Source organism: Perna viridis, chromosome 1, assembly GCF_037379345.1.
Source record: "Perna viridis isolate PV_CMFRI_1.1 ecotype Kerala chromosome 1, ASM3737934v1, whole genome shotgun sequence".
In the NCBI taxonomy this organism is placed as follows: Eukaryota; Metazoa; Mollusca; class Bivalvia; order Mytilida; family Mytilidae; genus Perna; species Perna viridis.
Genome location: NC_142445.1, coordinates 5,167,884 through 5,184,536, shown reverse-complemented (window position 1 = coordinate 5,184,536; position 16,653 = coordinate 5,167,884). Strand labels below are relative to the sequence as shown.

Below are 16,653 nucleotides of genomic sequence, written 5' to 3'. Positions count from 1 at the left end.
AAAAGTCCTTTTCGATTCCTTTCTAGTCAAGAAATTGATGTATATTTTTCCTAATATTTTTTGTTTGATCGGTTTTCTGATTTCAAAAGGTCTAAAATGTGTGACCGGAAGTTACCGTACCAAACTTGACTATTTCTCACTTTTTTGTCCGAAATTTACGTTTTTCTGATAACTGTAAGGATTAAAATTTCACCAAAAGACTTTGGGTAAAGTTTTGACAGATTTGATATTGTTTTAAAAAAAGAATAGATTGGATCTGAATTCCGTACCGTCCATAGCGTTAATCGCCGTACCAGCAAAGAATGGATACGATCTTATTCAGGATGAAAAAGGAAATCTGATAAACAGAGTCTTGTGCGAATTCAAATTTATTTTTAATTAAAATTTTGATAATATTATGATGTTCAAATGTCAAATATGCACTAAAATTGTACAGGGAAAAAAAATATCGGACTTTGATTTTGGGTACGGGAATTTCGGGTTACTCATTTTAGACCTTTTGAATGCTCAAATTGAATAAAATCATTTATTTTTGTTCGCAAAACATTTTAAAGATAATTAATTCTAGCCTTACCATGGTGTCATTTTGTACTTGTGTACCAACTTTCAGCAATAATGAAGAAATTGGCAAAATAGTATTTGGGTACGGGGAAAAGTTGGTACGTGTACGGATGTGGGTTACACATTTTAGACCATATCCTAGAAAACTGATTTCCGGTTGTCAAAAAAGACAAAAGAACCCAACCGTAGCCGTAGGGAAATGGACAAATATCTGATAAAAATACCGAAAGATGTCAAACCAGAAACGAAGCAAACGAGTAAAACAAAGTCGTTGAGACAATCAACAATCGAATCTCTACAGGTGTAAAATTTAAAGGATATCATTATTTCGAGAATCTGGGCATAGGCTAGCTTAAATTAAAAGCACATGCATCAGTCGCTTGTTTCTGTCTACTCTACGTGGGGGAAATACAATCTAACAGGGGTCGACTATCAATGCCAATATAGAAGGCATTGATAGTCGACCCCTGTTTGATAGTAGTTCCCCGCATAGACAGAAACAAGCGCCTGTGCTTAAAAGCATTTTTGACAATAACAGGCGAACATATAAATACATGTAGTTCAAATATAGGAAAACAATTATTAATTTTGTTATTTTAGTGCTAAAAATCCTGATTTGAAGAGCCTAGCAGCAGTAATCCACCACATCTATGACTTTTTTATATATACTTTTGTTTTTTTTTCAGGGAGTTGTTGTAGTTGAAGAAATAAGGAGATTGAAATCCAAGTTGTTGTTAGAAAGCACAACAAAAGAAGAATTGGTAGAAACACTTGATAAATTAGGTCAGAAGATACCACCTAGACATGTAATGCTAGATACAAAAATAGGTAATACTTCCTCATTTTATATGGAGTAGGACTTGCCTATTTCAGCGAGCACTGTGATCATTACCATATGGGTACCGTCTGTGTTAGACTCATAAAAATAGTAAAGGACAATTTAAATGCTAAAAAAATTAAAGTTACAATGACTAGGAAAAAAGTAAGAAAAGAATGCACAAAAACTGAAAACAATTAAAAAAAAACTGTATCTTGAATGCGTCCTAGCATAATTGTGTCATAAAATTTTCCCCATGGTTAAATTTTCATCCGTGGAGAACCCAGATGTATTAATAGAGGTTTGCAATATGTATAAAAGGATGACCCATCTTGTTAGTAGAAATAAATAGCAAGCTGTGCTTTAAGCCCATATTGCACCTGTTGCCCTTTTAACTTGTCCTTATGCTTTTAATGAATATATATGATCAACTAGAAATACTGTGAGCCCAGTCAAATACCCTCCACCCCACCCCCAAAAATGTAAATTAAAAATGCAAAAAAATTTAGCACTATCAAGGCTATCCCAAAGTTTAACTAAGATTGTTGTCTTTTTTGTTTTTTGTTGGATTTTTCACCCATACATTTCTATCTTGTTCAAAACACACTTTTCTGACAAGGTTACCAAGTACCTTTTACATTTATTAAGGCATACACATTTATACATATTGGAAGGGAGCTTACTTAAATAGATATGAACAATTCACCAAAGTTTCATAAAAGTTGGTGAAAGTGTTTTTGGGTTATTGTGCGAAAACTTGGAAGTCCCTCTTTATTTTAAGTATAAAAATTCATAACATAACAATTAATCTGAAATTTATAAAAATCAAAAGGGAGCTTACGTCAATAGATATGAACAATTCACCAAAGTTTCATATAAAAGTTGGTGAAAGTGTTCTTGAGTTATTTTCCAAAGTGTTGATGACAAATGGATGGACAACGTGTATGTCACAACCATGTATCCATGGTTTTGGGCATCACAAATAAAATCCTGACTTCAAAAGTTCCAGTGGTATAATTATTTTTAAATTCACTCTGGCGACTCTAAACAGCATGTTTACAAAGATCTAATTACCTTGATTTGGCTTGATTCTTTGATACTCATAACAGGGAAAGTAGTGAATAAAATGAGGAAACATGAAGATGGAGATGTACGAAAAGCTGCCAGGCGGGTGTATGTAAAATGGAAGGACCATTTTGTCAGCCATGCTGAACGACCTGTTATAGAAGTTATATGTGATACTAAAACAGAGAAGATGAGAAGTGCTGGCAAGAAATTTTTGGCGGAGGCCTTGTATCTAGAGGTAAATATAGGTTACTTGCTTGCTATCAACACTTTATGATTTAATAGTATCAATGATGTTGAAATAAAAGACAAACTCAAAAATGGAACTAATTAGGTGTCAACTTTCAGGGTTTTGTTAGTGAAGTCCATGGTGTTTAAAGCATTTATATGGTTTGAGTATTATCACATTGTAGAATTGCAAATAGTTCCTCAAGTTTATAGCTTTTCAGTTGTTAAATAGATGTATTGAATATATTCGAGGCAAAAAAGATCAAATTGAGAAAAATGATGTGCCACCCATTGCCTGATTCTTACACAGAATGGTATTTAAATGTTCTATAGATACCTGTTCATCTATGTACCATGTTCTCTTCTTATTGTGAAGTAAGAAGTTAATTGTCTTGCTCCATGTCATTGTGGGGTTTGATTTTGAAATACAAATATATGTTCATGTCATATGATCTTATATACTGGTGTATACATGGTATCCAACACACAAAGACATGTATAAAAAGTTGGGGAAAATTAGAGTTCTTAATTCATCAAAAACGTAGTGTTTTTCTTTGTATATTAATTTTAATATTATTGACAGGAATCACACAGTTTACCAGATGAAATTGAAAGAGAGGCATTCTACCACTTTAGAAGGCTAATTAATTATGATTATCGCAAGACAATGAGAACATTAGTGTTTACATTGAAGAGTAATGAAGATATAAGAGAGAAACTGAAATCAGGAGAACTTAAAGTACCAGACTTTATACAAACTTACAAAAAGTGATTTTTTTTTTGTATATCCTTAGGTACATTGATCTCAGGAAAAAATGGAATCTGTGATACTCAATTAATATTTTAACAATCTTGTGCATCTAAAATGCAGATTCATTTTTGACATTGCAAAATTATGACAATTTCATATGTTGTACATTCATTATAAGCATGTTCTTGTAAAAGATGATAGTATTGTCATTTGTCCAGTATGTATACTATAACTGATTGAGTTCATACATATAAAGTTATAGTTTAAAGCAAAGTAACTTCCTTTAATAATTCTAAAGCAAAAATATACAGCTGATTATCAATTGTGGGGATAAATCAAAGGAAATTAATTTTGTCACTCACAGAGCTATAGTAACAAGGGCACTTCTAAAACCATAGGACTATAACAATGACTATGATAGTCAATACCTTCTGTTTGCAAGATTTTTTTTAACATCCCATTAACAAATACAGTAATTCATTTTTTTCTTGGGAACAAAGTAGGATTCAAGCATTAGATAATTTATTTTGCATAGCTTGGTGCATTTCTCCAGGATCTTATCATTTTCTGACAAGAAATTACAACTTGTAAAAGTGTTAAGCATGACAAGATCTATCTGTGGTTAATTTTTTGTTTTAATATGTTGAACCATGTTGGAGTTATTGCCCTTTGACAATACCTAACCAATTGGAAATAAACTTGGTATGAATGTTTCTTTGGGTGTCCTGCATAGAACTGATGTGGGAATTTTGGGTCCGTTGAAAAACATGTTACTAAGAATAGAACATAGGGGTCAGACAGTAGTTTTTCGCATCTATCTCCAAAACTGTTAGGTTTAGCCAAATTCTCTCAATGGCTGGAATGATCCTTATTTTAAGGCCTAGAAAAGTCTCCAAAGGATCAAAGTTTTCAGAGGACTCCTTGTAAGAGTTATTGTCTTTGAAATGTGAAAAATAACATTTTTTTTTTTTTTTTAGTTTTCAGCCTATATTTTGAAAACTATAATAGATAGAAACTTTCAGTTGCTGAAATGATCCTTATGATAAGTCCTACCAAAGTCTCCTTGTTGAATTCATTGCCCTTGAAAGGGAAAATTTAACCAGGTGAATGATTCAGACTCCTGGGAGCCGCTTGTTTGAGAAAGAGAAGTTTAATTGAATGAGATAATTTGATTGCTGGCTTGAACTTAAGTATGTAAAATATTATTCTTACATAATCTTAGGTAAATAATGTGTGTATTAATCATGGTGCCTGTTAGTCTGTTCGTCCGTCCAATTGTGTCCATCCACAACTATTTGTGAGTTTTCTCTGCAGTTAATTATCACAGTCACTTAATATTTTGACAGAAGCTTTGTAAAAGTATGCCATATTGTTGGGTTTGATTTCAGACTGAAGCAAGGTCAACATCTTGTCAAGGACTGTTTCTTGAATTTAACAATTACTAGGATGGAGACTGGGGTATCCTTTTGCAAGCTTTGCTTTCAATATTTATACCCTGCCACACATGTATTATGTGATACCCTCCAAACGGTCATGTGTCCAACTGTTTCCAGGTAATAACTTGAGAATGGATCAATGAATTTTTTTTTAACTTAGCATAGTTGTTTAGAACCATAAAATACATGTTAAGAACAGTTTTCATTACAATCCCAAATGCAGTTTTTGAGTTGGGCCATTTTGAAATTTTTGTCATCCTTCCTATTTTTCACCATTAAGTAGGGGTATCATTTAATGTTTTATTTATGATCTATTTTTCTACTTTTTATGCAAGTAGGGGATAGTTTTAGGGGTGTCAGTCCTTCCTTCCATTACACAGAGGCCATAGAAGTTCCTATCTCTTATCTATTTCTCCACCTTCACCATTGAATAGAATCTAAGGAAACTTTAACAGAATCTTTACTATGTACTCCCATTGTGCACTTCCAAATTTAAATTTTGATCCAAATCAATTTGGAGCTTTCACAGCAAAACATGGACTTTGTTATTTGTGAATTTGGAGACACAGGAGTACCCATCTTTCGTCTGTAACTCCTCCTTCACCACTTAAAAATTATTTGATGGAATTTTCACAGAATCTTTATTTCATATTCCCATTATACACCTTGCATTTTAGATTTAGATCCATATCAATTTGGAGGTTTCACATAGCAAATGTGGACTTTTGTCATTTCTTAATATGGGGAATGAGTACCAATCTTTTGTCCATTACTCCTGCAGCACTAAATAGAATTAGTGGAATTTTATTACATATTCCCATTTTGAACCTCTTATTCCATAATTTGATTCATAATAACTTGGAGGTCAGAAGATGCATCTTATTTAATGGAGGGATTCAGTGAACATTGCTCACAGTTTTTTTTTAATCTATAACTATAGTATTTTGTAGAGTTGAATAGAAAGTAATAAAACTGACTTTATGTTTAGTACAAGGCAGGTTTATCAAACATTTTCTGTTTGCACTTGGATTAGTTATGTTTTTTGATCATCCTGATAGTTAATTGATCAGCAATATAGTATATGGTTATATGTGTTTATAGTATGTATAGTATGTGTAACAAGCTTCACATAAAAAGTGTGGTTTTTGTTCATATCTTTATAGAGTATTATCTATAGAGTCATTTAAAGTGGCAGTCGATGCTTCTACTCTTTAAGGGTAATAGAAGACACTGTGACTATTATTCGGCTGGGAGTCAGAATAATATGTTTAAGTTAGTTCATCTTTGATGAAATAGTTAGCTGAGCAGTAGCACATTTAAAACCCAGCTGAAAAAAAAATATCATAAAATAAAATATTTAGTCCTTCAAGGTTACTGACTACCAATTCAACCAATGAGCATTTGGAACGTACGCAAAAATAGTCCTACGCAGAAATTACCCCTGTTCCTCATAGTGCTGTGAAAAAAGTTCTCATCTCATTTAAAAAATTTAAACAGTTTCTGAAAGGAAAAACATTTCTGTACATTTTATAGGTGCATTTTGCTTCTTGTGATGTGAAGCCTAATCTCCATAATGATTTCTAAATATACCCCTATCTTGTGAAAACACTGGGATTTCCCATGCTATTTATAGACACTTCACTTCCGGTGACCAGTACTGCACTGCAAGTCTGCTAACCCCACATGCCATTCTGAGGATTGTGAGCTGACATATGTAGAATCATGCTGATATATAGTCCTCTGCAGGTTAAAGTTAAGGTAAAGTCCAGAGAAGCCATTGAATATTGTGAAATTAGCATAGAAGCCTATGGGAAGTGGAATTAGTGGTTTTTAGCCTCAATGCATGTAATCTCTTCCAAACACATCAATCAATCTCTTACAACTATGGCAGTATTATTAGTGGATATTAGACAAAATTTGAAACTTGTTTGTTTCTTGACAGATGTGTGAAAATAATAATTAACAACTTTTACTACATCAATCAAGGAAAAGCAGGTTGCTAAAGTGCCTTGGTAAAATGATTTTATAAACAACTGCCTCAATATTACAACACAGCAAAATCTTACATGAGTAACTTGTTTTATTTAGTACATACCATTAACAACAAAAACTTTACAGGATATACATTTTGAAATTCACAATCCTAAAATAAATTGCTTTAAAACAACTTTATCTTAAATACTATGGTAGTTATGTGTATCTGATATAAAGTGTTTAATAAATAAGTTTTACATGTACTGCAGGAATTTAATACCAGAATATAAACTGCCTCACATACAATTCCATAATTTAAAATGACTAAAATTTGGTGTCGTGAAAATTTCAATTATAATAATGGATGGCAAATTAATGTACTGGTAACCTAATACTTCTGTAAATGACAAATTGCACCAAAGATTCCATGCACTTGTGAAGAATTAGCAGAAAATATGTGTGAAAAGGGCTAGAGTAATGGACAAGTATTTAGCACAAGATATCCATGTATAATGGAGAAATATAATATCATTTATCATGAAAAGACAAAAGAATTTTGTGAAATACTTGGTCATATTTGTCAAAGAACTAAGTTTGAAAGCTTTAGTGTCTGTGATTCACCTCTACTTCAGTGAAATAAATTAAATGAAGATATCACTCAAAGGAGAATAATTCTGTCAAATGCTATTGTAGTTGCTCTCACACATTCATTAATTAATGTTTATAGATGTTAAACCAACACCATATGCATGTGTTGTTTTTGGTACTTCTAAAATGTCAATTTCAATTGAATGATCTGCATTAAGTATGGAAAGTCATTAAACATTTTAAAGTAACATTTAAATTCAAAACTCTTAAAAACTTTAAATCTTATCTTTCCCAAATGTAAAGATCTTCAAAAAGTAAATGCAAAGTTTTATTTTTAACTTTTGAATTTTAATTTCTTTTTTTTTACATCAAAAGTTTGTAATCCATAAATATTTATAGGTGTACCTAGGCTAACATAACAATGCATCACAAGGATTGCTACTGAACAGATTTAACGAAAAGTTAACAATGTTCAATTAAGTGCAAGTCATTGTAAGAATCAAGTAAAATTCATTTAATCTTAAAAACACATGTTATAAGTCTTCTGATTTAAAGAAAAATTATCCTTAAAAAATGTTTTGTCTATTTCTCTCTTACATGACTTGCGAAAATTTTCAATAAAATGTCACATGACTATGCTTTCCAATTATTAAAATTGTCTGTTACAAATATTAAATTGCAGAGATGTTCCATACAACTGCAATGCATTTTAGCAAAAATGATTTTGTCAAAGTAATAGAATCAATTTGTGCATGTGCCTGATTCTTAATAAGGCTGCAACTTAAATGCTATTCTCTGTAAGAATCAGGCAGCAGGTGAATTATGGTGAAAAAAAACCACACCAGTCTTTTGATGAAATCTTATCCAAAATGTGATGTGAAATACAGAAACAGCATTCATTTCTTACTTAAGTATCAGTCATTTGTGGTATAAATAATTATGTTAAATGCATTGCAATTTCATAATCAAAGGGAGATTATTCACCTTCCCCAATCATTTTAATGTAACTTTGAACTTGCTTTTCTGCTTTGAGACAAACGAACTGTCATTATCTAATTTGTGTGTTTTTCCATGTCATTTTTTTTTCAATTTTGCCTGATTCTTACAGATTCCAACACTTAACAGACAAATCTCAGGTAAAACAAAACAAAAGATAATCTGCTATAATCTCAGTTCAGCTAGATATTGGGTCAGTAGCGTTGTTGGTGGTGAAAAGTAAGGCTGCTTGTTTTCCACTTGTGTTCTACGATTACCCTCATCATCATAGCCTTAAATAAAAGCATTTCACATTGTCTATATATGTGTCAACTTAATATTAATGTCATAAAAAAAAAATACAATCTTTCAGCAGTTTTGATGTTTTTACAAGATTTCTGACACTTACAAAATAACAATTATAGCAAAAACACACATCAAAATGAATGAATTTCACTTTCTGTATGTACATACAGACATATTGAACAGCAAGAAATTTTTAGAAAAACTTTAAGTATAATGAAACTAGACCTGGATCTCAGACAAAAGTTCTAAACCATTTAGATCATTAAATATGACAATTTGTTTGTTGTATTACTTGTATACTAACTTGATGAGACAAGGTCGAGATATTGACACAGGGCATGTAACATCATACGTTCAAAGCTGCTTTTAAGGTCTGACAGATATACTGATGAAGGCCATTCAGTGAAAAAACTGACAAGTTCTTTCTCCAGAGATTCTATCACACCCTGAAATCAAATAAAAAGTATTTACATTGTCTAGTGCATTGTTCAATAATTCATTATCTTAAGTCTTCTTCTCAAGGAGATGTCTGGGTTTATAGTTTGGACACATGAAGTATATACACATCTGTAGGTGAGGTGAAGAGGAGACCCCTTTGAAAGGCAAACAAGTTGGCATTACAACCAATTTAAAAGTAACTATATCTTAAATTGCTATCCTACATCTTAACTATTACATGTATATGAATTGTTTCTCAGTCAATCTGAGGTGTATTAAAATCCTTCCTGAAATAAATAAAAAGCTTCCTAAACACAGCATGATACAACTGCAGACAGTTTAACTCTGTTCACATGGGGCAAGTGTGGACACAATATCGTTTTTGACACACTTAAACACATTACAGTTTATTATGGACACAAAAACTGATTTGGATACAAATTGCACAATATTTTGAAATTCAATTCAATAATAAGTTTTGCTCTCATGGATATTTTTATACCCCATTATCTAAAGGGGGTTAATGAGAGAGAAGTTGTTAAAATACTTGTAAAGAGGGACAATTTACAAAAAAAGCATTAAAATGAGATGAAAAAGTATAAAAATACAGTCTTCAGTAAAAATGTTTTGGTCTCTTTGACCCCTTGTTACTCAAAAACTGTGAGAAACATTTCAAAACTGATTGAAAAATGCAGGTATGGAATTCCAATGAATCCAATGAACACCAATTTTAATAACTGGACCAAAAATAAAAAAAGTTGATATTTAGGGTGTATCCCCATTATTGCCCCTATAGAGTGAAAATGCTAAATGTTATTTGAAACCTGATAAATATTCTTCACTCAGAATTTTAACAAGAAATTTTTTTGAAAAGAATTGTCGAAATTGAATGAGAAATCAATCATCTCCATCAATTTTAAATAAACACCTATTTTACCCCTTTTGGTCCCATTTTGTAGACCCTTAGGGGCCAGTGACCCCATTTTAAAAATTAAGCTTTCTCTGGCATTAAGTACCAGTAACAATACATTAAAATACCATGACATTTGGATAACTGTAGTTATCGCATGGAAACAAAATAGTTAATAACATTGACAGCGATGACAGCATCATAATATTTAAGTCCGCAATTTTTTAGGTCATATAAAAATGCTCTGCAGGACGAAGCTTGATACAGTAATAGTGGCCCAACATTGACCAGGTGAAATTGGTATAGACACTAAATTTAAACTCAATAGAGCTTTAGAGCTTTTAACTTTGATAGTGATTGTTTAAAAATGTCAAACATAGTTTAAATTTGGACTACTAGTCTTTAGACCTCATTGATGACCAACTTCAATAAAATGCTTCACATGGCACAGCTTAATACAACCACAAAGTTCGAACCCTGAACAGCTCGGGCAAGTATGGACACATTATTCAAATTTGATAGAGGTTTGAATTTTGATAGCAATTAGACATTGTACAGATAAAAATTTGTCCAGTATTTAAGTGGGCATTTTGTGTGCCAGTCAAAACTTCCAAAATCAATCCAAACTTTCCTTTGGGGTATGTCACCTTGTGATACAATTTCAAAATAATCCACACAGTTTTACTTGTTCTGAATTCTTTGTTGCCCCATATTCTTACTTGGCTCAAATCACAACCCCAAAAATCAATCCCAGTATCCTTTTGTGCTATGGCACCTTGTAGTAAAATCTAAGAGACCCATTCACTTTTACTCAAGTTATAGTCATGAAGTAAGGAAATTGCTCGTTCGTTTTTTTTTTGCCCTTTTTTCCTTAAAGATACAGGCCTTAACCCTATAAATCCCAATCTTCTTTCAATTGTAAGGGACCATGTAATACAACTTTCAAAGTGGTCCATTGACTCATAGTCAAGTTATTGACTGGTCATCAGGAGAATGCTTGTTTCTGGCCTTCTTTTTGGCCCCTAATTTCTAAAATGTTCATCCTTTTGTAATATGAAACATTGTGGTACATTTTCACAGAGATCCATCCACATGTACTCTAGTTTGATTCAAGAAACCATAAAAGGTCTTTAATTCCTAACTGGTTATGGTCATCATTGACGATCTCTTCAACCTGTTTCAAACTGTATTTTGATGTGGAGAGATGGATGAACAGTTGTATATATTACGATACAAGTGTATACTAACCATAGGTACATGTCTCCTCTTTAAAAAAGATTTAATGTTCTTGTCAATCTTTCGGAACGCTTCTTCAGCAGTATAAGCAGGATGAGCTACAAATAAAATGCTTAATTTAATGGAGGCATTTATGATGATATTTAGAATTTATCAAAAAATACACTAATATTCCATGAGGAATAAATACTGTTAATTAGGGTGTATATTTGCCAAACACTTTTGATATGAAGATGAAATCAGTGGTCATTCTGTGTTACTTATACTGTGAAAATACTTTATTGTGCAGATACTAATTTTTGTGGATTAGGGAAGAAAGACAAGTTTGTGGATTCTTGAAATTGTGGTTTTGAGGTTTTCAGTATACACATTAATAGGATCCACCTTTTTTTTTACTGAGAACCAAATTTCATGGTTTGGTGTACCCACAAAAAGCACGACCATTTGAACCCCAGAAACAATAGCACTTTCACAGTAGTACATTGATGCAATTTTTCAAATTAGGTATTTTAAATTTATAGGTTCAAGCATAAGGAAGTCATATTTCTGGAAATAATGGAGTCACTTTGTGCAAACCCATGCCATGAATTTTTATGATATATACCTTCAAAGAAGAACTTAAATTCTCTTCTCTGTTTCAAATGACATAAAGTGTCATATATGTAGAAGTAACCTACACAAGAGGACATTTTGCCATACATGTACATGTAGATATCATTTTTCATCAGTCATACTTGTAGGCATGACCTACATTAGATGACTGACACATATTTATATGTCCTACATGATCTTTTGTCGATAATTTCCTCCCAATCTTCATCAGCATCAGTCACCTCTTCTTTATTTCCATTTTCATCATTTCTCCTTGACATTTTCCTCTCAGCTTTCTTTAGTATTTGGTTCTGTTCATCTTCTGATGAATTGATAAAATCATTCCATATCTAAAGCAGAAAATGAAATTTAAGTGTTGACATTCATAAAAGGTCTTTTAATCTGGTACTCATTTATAACATACAGAACACTCATTTTTCTCCAATCCCAAGATATGCTAGACATACAAATTTAAACATTTTTCTATAAAATATGCAGAAATGTGTGGAAACTTACTATGTAAAATAATGCCACAATTGTTGACAAATAATATTAAGATTATCATTCAGTACTTTAAGAAAATCTTGATTCTTCAACTGCAGCATTATTTTCTGTACCATCAATGCTAACAAACCTTCATTTTCTCTTGTTCCATGAAAAGTTCTGAGAAATGAGTCACTGATGGTTCAAAAAGATCAGTTTCCATCTCACACCCATCATCTTTCTCATTTAAGTTCAACAAATACTTCACTATAATGAAAACAAATATCAATTTCAAATACAATGTACTGTACTGATTTCTAGTATTCAATACCAAGAAGATTCTACTACATGTACATAAGATTTTTTTCAAAATTAAATGTAAAGATTAATGATCTTACCATTTGAAGTTTTAAAGATTATTTTGTTTGATTATTTGGGAATATAATCTTATTCAAATACATGATATGTACAAATATATTCTTTTAAGATTGAAAATTGTTCAGAAGAATAATTTCTATTAAAATAAAAAGTTCTTAAGAGTTGTAAGTTGAATAACTGCAGAGATTGAACCCTAAAAAATAAGGAATATATATAAGTATTGAATTTTAATTGTGATTATGGTTAACACTGCATAGGGTTTGGACACAGAATGAAAGTGGTCGAAAAACTTCTTTCAAAACGTAATTGAACATTTGCCAATTACGGTCCAGTAACAAAAATCCATATGCACATTTTATACATGTACATTCAGCATATTATACCAAAACCTTAAATTAAATTTTGTTGAAATCAAACAAGATATTTTTGGACTCTAGATCCTGAAGTGGACTAAACTGAAAACAAGACTTCAATTTGAAAATATATACATGTACACACCCTAGGATTCAGCATGCCAAAGATCCTCAGGAGTTCATTTTTTATAAAATACAAAACCCTGTTTTTTTTACCCTGATTTGAATCAAATTAAAAACAGGACCAAATAAAAACTAAATCAACACATGATTGGATTCTGCATATTCAAATCAACTAAGAAAGATTTCAACTTTTGTTGTCAATTTCAAATCAAGATATTTTGAGGTATGGTATGCAATTGTGGCATAAAATTATACAGACACTAAATATATTGTATGGAAAGTAAATGTCTACACTACAGTACAGACAACAAATACAATAACAACAATATCGCCATAAAGCACTATGTGTCTGCAAATTGTTTGCAGCAATATTAAATTTGTTCCACTTAATTCTTTTACTCGCACAAGTATGTTCATAGGATAGGAGCATCATTCAAAAGAAACTTGTGTATTAGTTTGATCTAGAAAATATATGATTTTATTACAATTTTCACATCGTCTTGCTTGTTTAGCTCCAGTCTTTTTCCTTCCCATATAGTTAATGTTCTCATCATATTTGTTTGCCATCACACGATTCCTATTCAAACCACGCCTCCTTTTTGAATCAGATCTTGCTTCTTCCTTGACTTCATGCTGCAATTCCCTATTAGAAAGGAAAACAACTTTCCAACAATTAAATTCTTAATATTAACATGACTGTGACCCAACCTTACAATCCAGTAGGTTCTACTCCTATAAAAATTTAAATCATCATTACACATTTGAGAAAAGTTCTGAACAAGACATTAAATGAAAATTGAAAAAAAATTAAAGTATATTTAGTTAGCAAGTTTTATTAGATGTATTTCTATTCAACTGCGTGTAAATTACTCTGAAGGCAGGAATTGTAAGCATGTCAAGTGTGTGTGTACCCAGGTGTGAAATTATTCTAATAAATTGGTCATAATAACAATTGGTAATTACATCAAATAAACAATTTAACTTGGTATTTTAAATTACGAAAAATACCTGGCTGCAATTACCCTTTTTTGGTCTCAGTATTGTGTATCTTATTATAATCTGATGATAATTCCCTGGCTATAATCCATTTTGCAGCAAATGCAAAGAGCACCCTTGAAGATTCTGTTTGACACTAATGGCAGTGTAATTGAGGGGATGTGTTCTTAGAAAATTGAAGCTTCTTTGTTTTAATTTCAATTTATTTTACATATATGATATTTATATGCAAATACCAGGTTGGGAGCAATGCCTCAGCTTACATGTAGGGTTAATCCCCCAGTTTTGAGTACTACCCCTCATATGGTGAGTCCATTATTAAATAAGAAAGTTTGGAAATTTTAACTTTTTACTTTAAAGTGGGCATATTTATCACATTTGAACTTGAAGTATATTTCTATGGGAAGTATGCTATTTATTTTAATATTTAAAAAGTTGTGAACCCAGGAATATTTAGTTTTACTTGGATCTGTAACGTTTGAAGTAATGAAAATAAAAATATACTTCTTCTGCAAAATTACCTAGAATAACACAAATATTACCACATTTAAACAATATTTCATATCTGTATAATTTTTCATTTTTATAATGGACACCCCCCCCCATTTTAGGGGTGGTATCCCACATGGGGGTTAACCCTAAATAAAGGTGTTGCTCTCCCAACCTGATTACCGTTTATTCACTACTTATTTACACATGTATGTAAACAAAGCCTGCTCCTAAATAAAAGAAATTCACCTAAAAATTCATAATACTGACACTAGAGAAATTAACTTACGTCAAGGAAAAACATTACATCAAGACTTATTGAAGCTGCAGAAATTGTCAAAAATTCCACCTGTAGAAAAGGTTTCAAAGACGTCAATGTTACTAGACATTTTCAAAAAAGCTACTTGGACAGATAAAACCCTGCTTTCTACATGTATGCTAAATCCAGAACTGATTGACCAATAATTTTACAAATTTATGGAACGTTTGTGGCTGGCTCCAACTGAAGAAAATATCCTTCTGATAATCTAACTCATAAAAATTGAAAAATGGCATGAAGTCTACTTCTTGGAAAGGAAAATGAGTCCAACAGCCACTCCTTAAATTAAATCGGTTTTCAATGTTAAAGATAATGAAAAAATCTCCTAAACAATGCACCATATTCTTACAATTTGGCACGCATTTATTCCTACTGTGGAAGCACCAACAATGATATTACGTCATAGTATAATCCATAGGCTCAATGGAAATAAAAAAGTGGCCCAAAAAAGGCCAGTGCACTGAACGTAGCAAAACCAAATAGGCCCAAAATAGGCCTACGGCAAACATAGTCCTAATTTCCTCTGACCCTGTAACCCTCCTCTTTTTTATTTGGATATTGATATGTCAGGTTGGGGTCAGAACAATGTGCCATACAAAAAGTTGGAGATTTAGCGGTACCGCAGAGTATCGCCTTTCAACCGCTTGTAACGACTTTCTAGTTGAAATTGTGCATGTCGCACCTACCTAGTTCGATTCCGTAATCATTTTTCTGTATGCTGATACCAAATTTGCTACAAAGATTACATTTATTATTGAAGTTTCCATGATTTTCCACGAGAGACCCTGTTTTGTTGACATTTTGAACCGTAATAGAGAGTAGGCGGAGCTTGTTACTTTTGGAACGGTAGGGTAGTGGGCACATAATTTTTCAGCGGAATTTTGAACTATTCTGTTAGATTACGGTTTTAAAAATCGTTTTTGCTCCGTTCCGTTCCAAAGTTAACTAGCTGCGAAATTGTAGCTCTTGATCTTTTTTTTTTTATTTTGCGATCTAACGTTAAGAAAATACAAAAAAAATAGTTATAGCTATGTTTTGCAGCTAAAAATTAACAAGCTCGCCTACTCTCTATTACGGTTCAAAATGTCAACAAAACAGGATATCTCGTGAAAAATTATTTAAACTTCGATAATAAATGTAATTTTTGTAATAATGTTTTTTGTTGCAAATTTGGTATCAGCATACAGGAAAATGATTCCGGAATCGAACTAGGTAGGTGTGACATGCACAGTTTCAACTTGAAAGTCGTTACAAGTGGTTGAAAGACGATACTCCGCGGTACCGCTAAATCTCCAACTTTTTGTATGGCACATCGTTCTGACCCCAACCCGACATATCAATATCCAAATAAAAAAGAGGAGGGTTGCAGGGTCAGAGAAAATTCGGACTAACCTAAGACAAACAATAAGTTAAACGCATATTTTAGTAATAACATAAGTTAATTTTATACAGAAATGTGATTTACTCAAGCTCGTCCTCAATGTAGCCATAAAAGAAAACGTCTTTTCCATCTCTCGTTACTCCCATGGTGTCATTGGTGAATGTGCTCTCGTCAAATTGTATGATTGGATCTATTTTGGTGATCTGTCAGGTAGTGATGAAATATGTGACCGTTAATGACTCTCTAGAATTATCG

At 32.0% G+C, this 16,653-nt stretch overlaps 2 protein-coding genes across 4 annotated transcripts; one reads left to right on the top strand and one right to left on the bottom strand.

Annotated features, from left to right (window-relative positions):
- Positions 1–703: 703 nt before the first annotated feature.
- Positions 704–7,797, top strand: LOC148626970 (transcription elongation factor A N-terminal and central domain-containing protein 2-like). The gene is made up of 4 exons (XM_088564838.1): positions 704–862; positions 1,248–1,389; positions 2,488–2,681; positions 3,255–7,797. Exons 1-4 carry the CDS (start codon positions 761–763, stop codon positions 3,441–3,443), a joined length of 627 nt encoding a protein of 208 aa, XP_088420964.1. The 5' UTR covers positions 704–760; the 3' UTR covers positions 3,444–7,797.
- On the bottom strand, positions 6,921–16,644 carry LOC148626969 (R3H domain-containing protein 4-like). 3 transcript variants are annotated; one of them, XM_088564836.1, is made up of 8 exons: positions 16,483–16,548; positions 14,988–15,047; positions 13,699–13,856; positions 12,511–12,626; positions 12,070–12,226; positions 11,298–11,383; positions 9,006–9,147; positions 6,921–8,688 (listed from the first exon to the last, which is right to left on the bottom strand). In XM_088564836.1, exons 3-8 carry the CDS (start codon positions 13,778–13,780, stop codon positions 8,582–8,584), a joined length of 690 nt encoding a protein of 229 aa, XP_088420962.1. In that variant the 5' UTR covers positions 13,781–13,856; positions 14,988–15,047; positions 16,483–16,548; the 3' UTR covers positions 6,921–8,581. The 3 variants fall into 3 exon arrangements, with proteins under 3 accessions (XP_088420962.1, XP_088420961.1, XP_088420963.1); XM_088564835.1 differs by lacking the exon at positions 14,988–15,047 and having other exon boundaries at positions 16,483–16,644; XM_088564837.1 differs by lacking the exon at positions 14,988–15,047 and having other exon boundaries at positions 16,468–16,575.
- Positions 16,645–16,653: the final 9 nt, after the last annotated feature.

Bases quoted from the DNA above. Each gene is read 5' to 3' on its own strand.
- LOC148626969 (XM_088564835.1), bottom strand. From the start codon at position 16,544: ATGGGAGTAACGAGAGATGGAAAAGACGTTTTCTTTTATGGCTACATT. The intron at 12,627-13,698 runs GTAATAAAATCA...TTTTCATTATAG, and splicing joins AGCAAGACGATGTGAAAATT to TGAAGTATTTGTTGAACTTA. The intron at 9,148-11,297 runs GTTAGTATACAC...ATTTGATTTCAG, and splicing joins AGAGGAGACATGTACCTATG to GGTGTGATAGAATCTCTGGA.
- LOC148626970 (XM_088564838.1), top strand. From the start codon at position 761: ATGGACAAATATCTGATAAAAATACCGAAAGATGTCAAACCAGAAACG. The intron at 863-1,247 runs GTGTAAAATTTA...TTTTTTTTTCAG, and splicing joins CAACAATCGAATCTCTACAG to GGAGTTGTTGTAGTTGAAGA. The intron at 1,390-2,487 runs GTAATACTTCCT...TACTCATAACAG, and splicing joins AATGCTAGATACAAAAATAG to GGAAAGTAGTGAATAAAATG.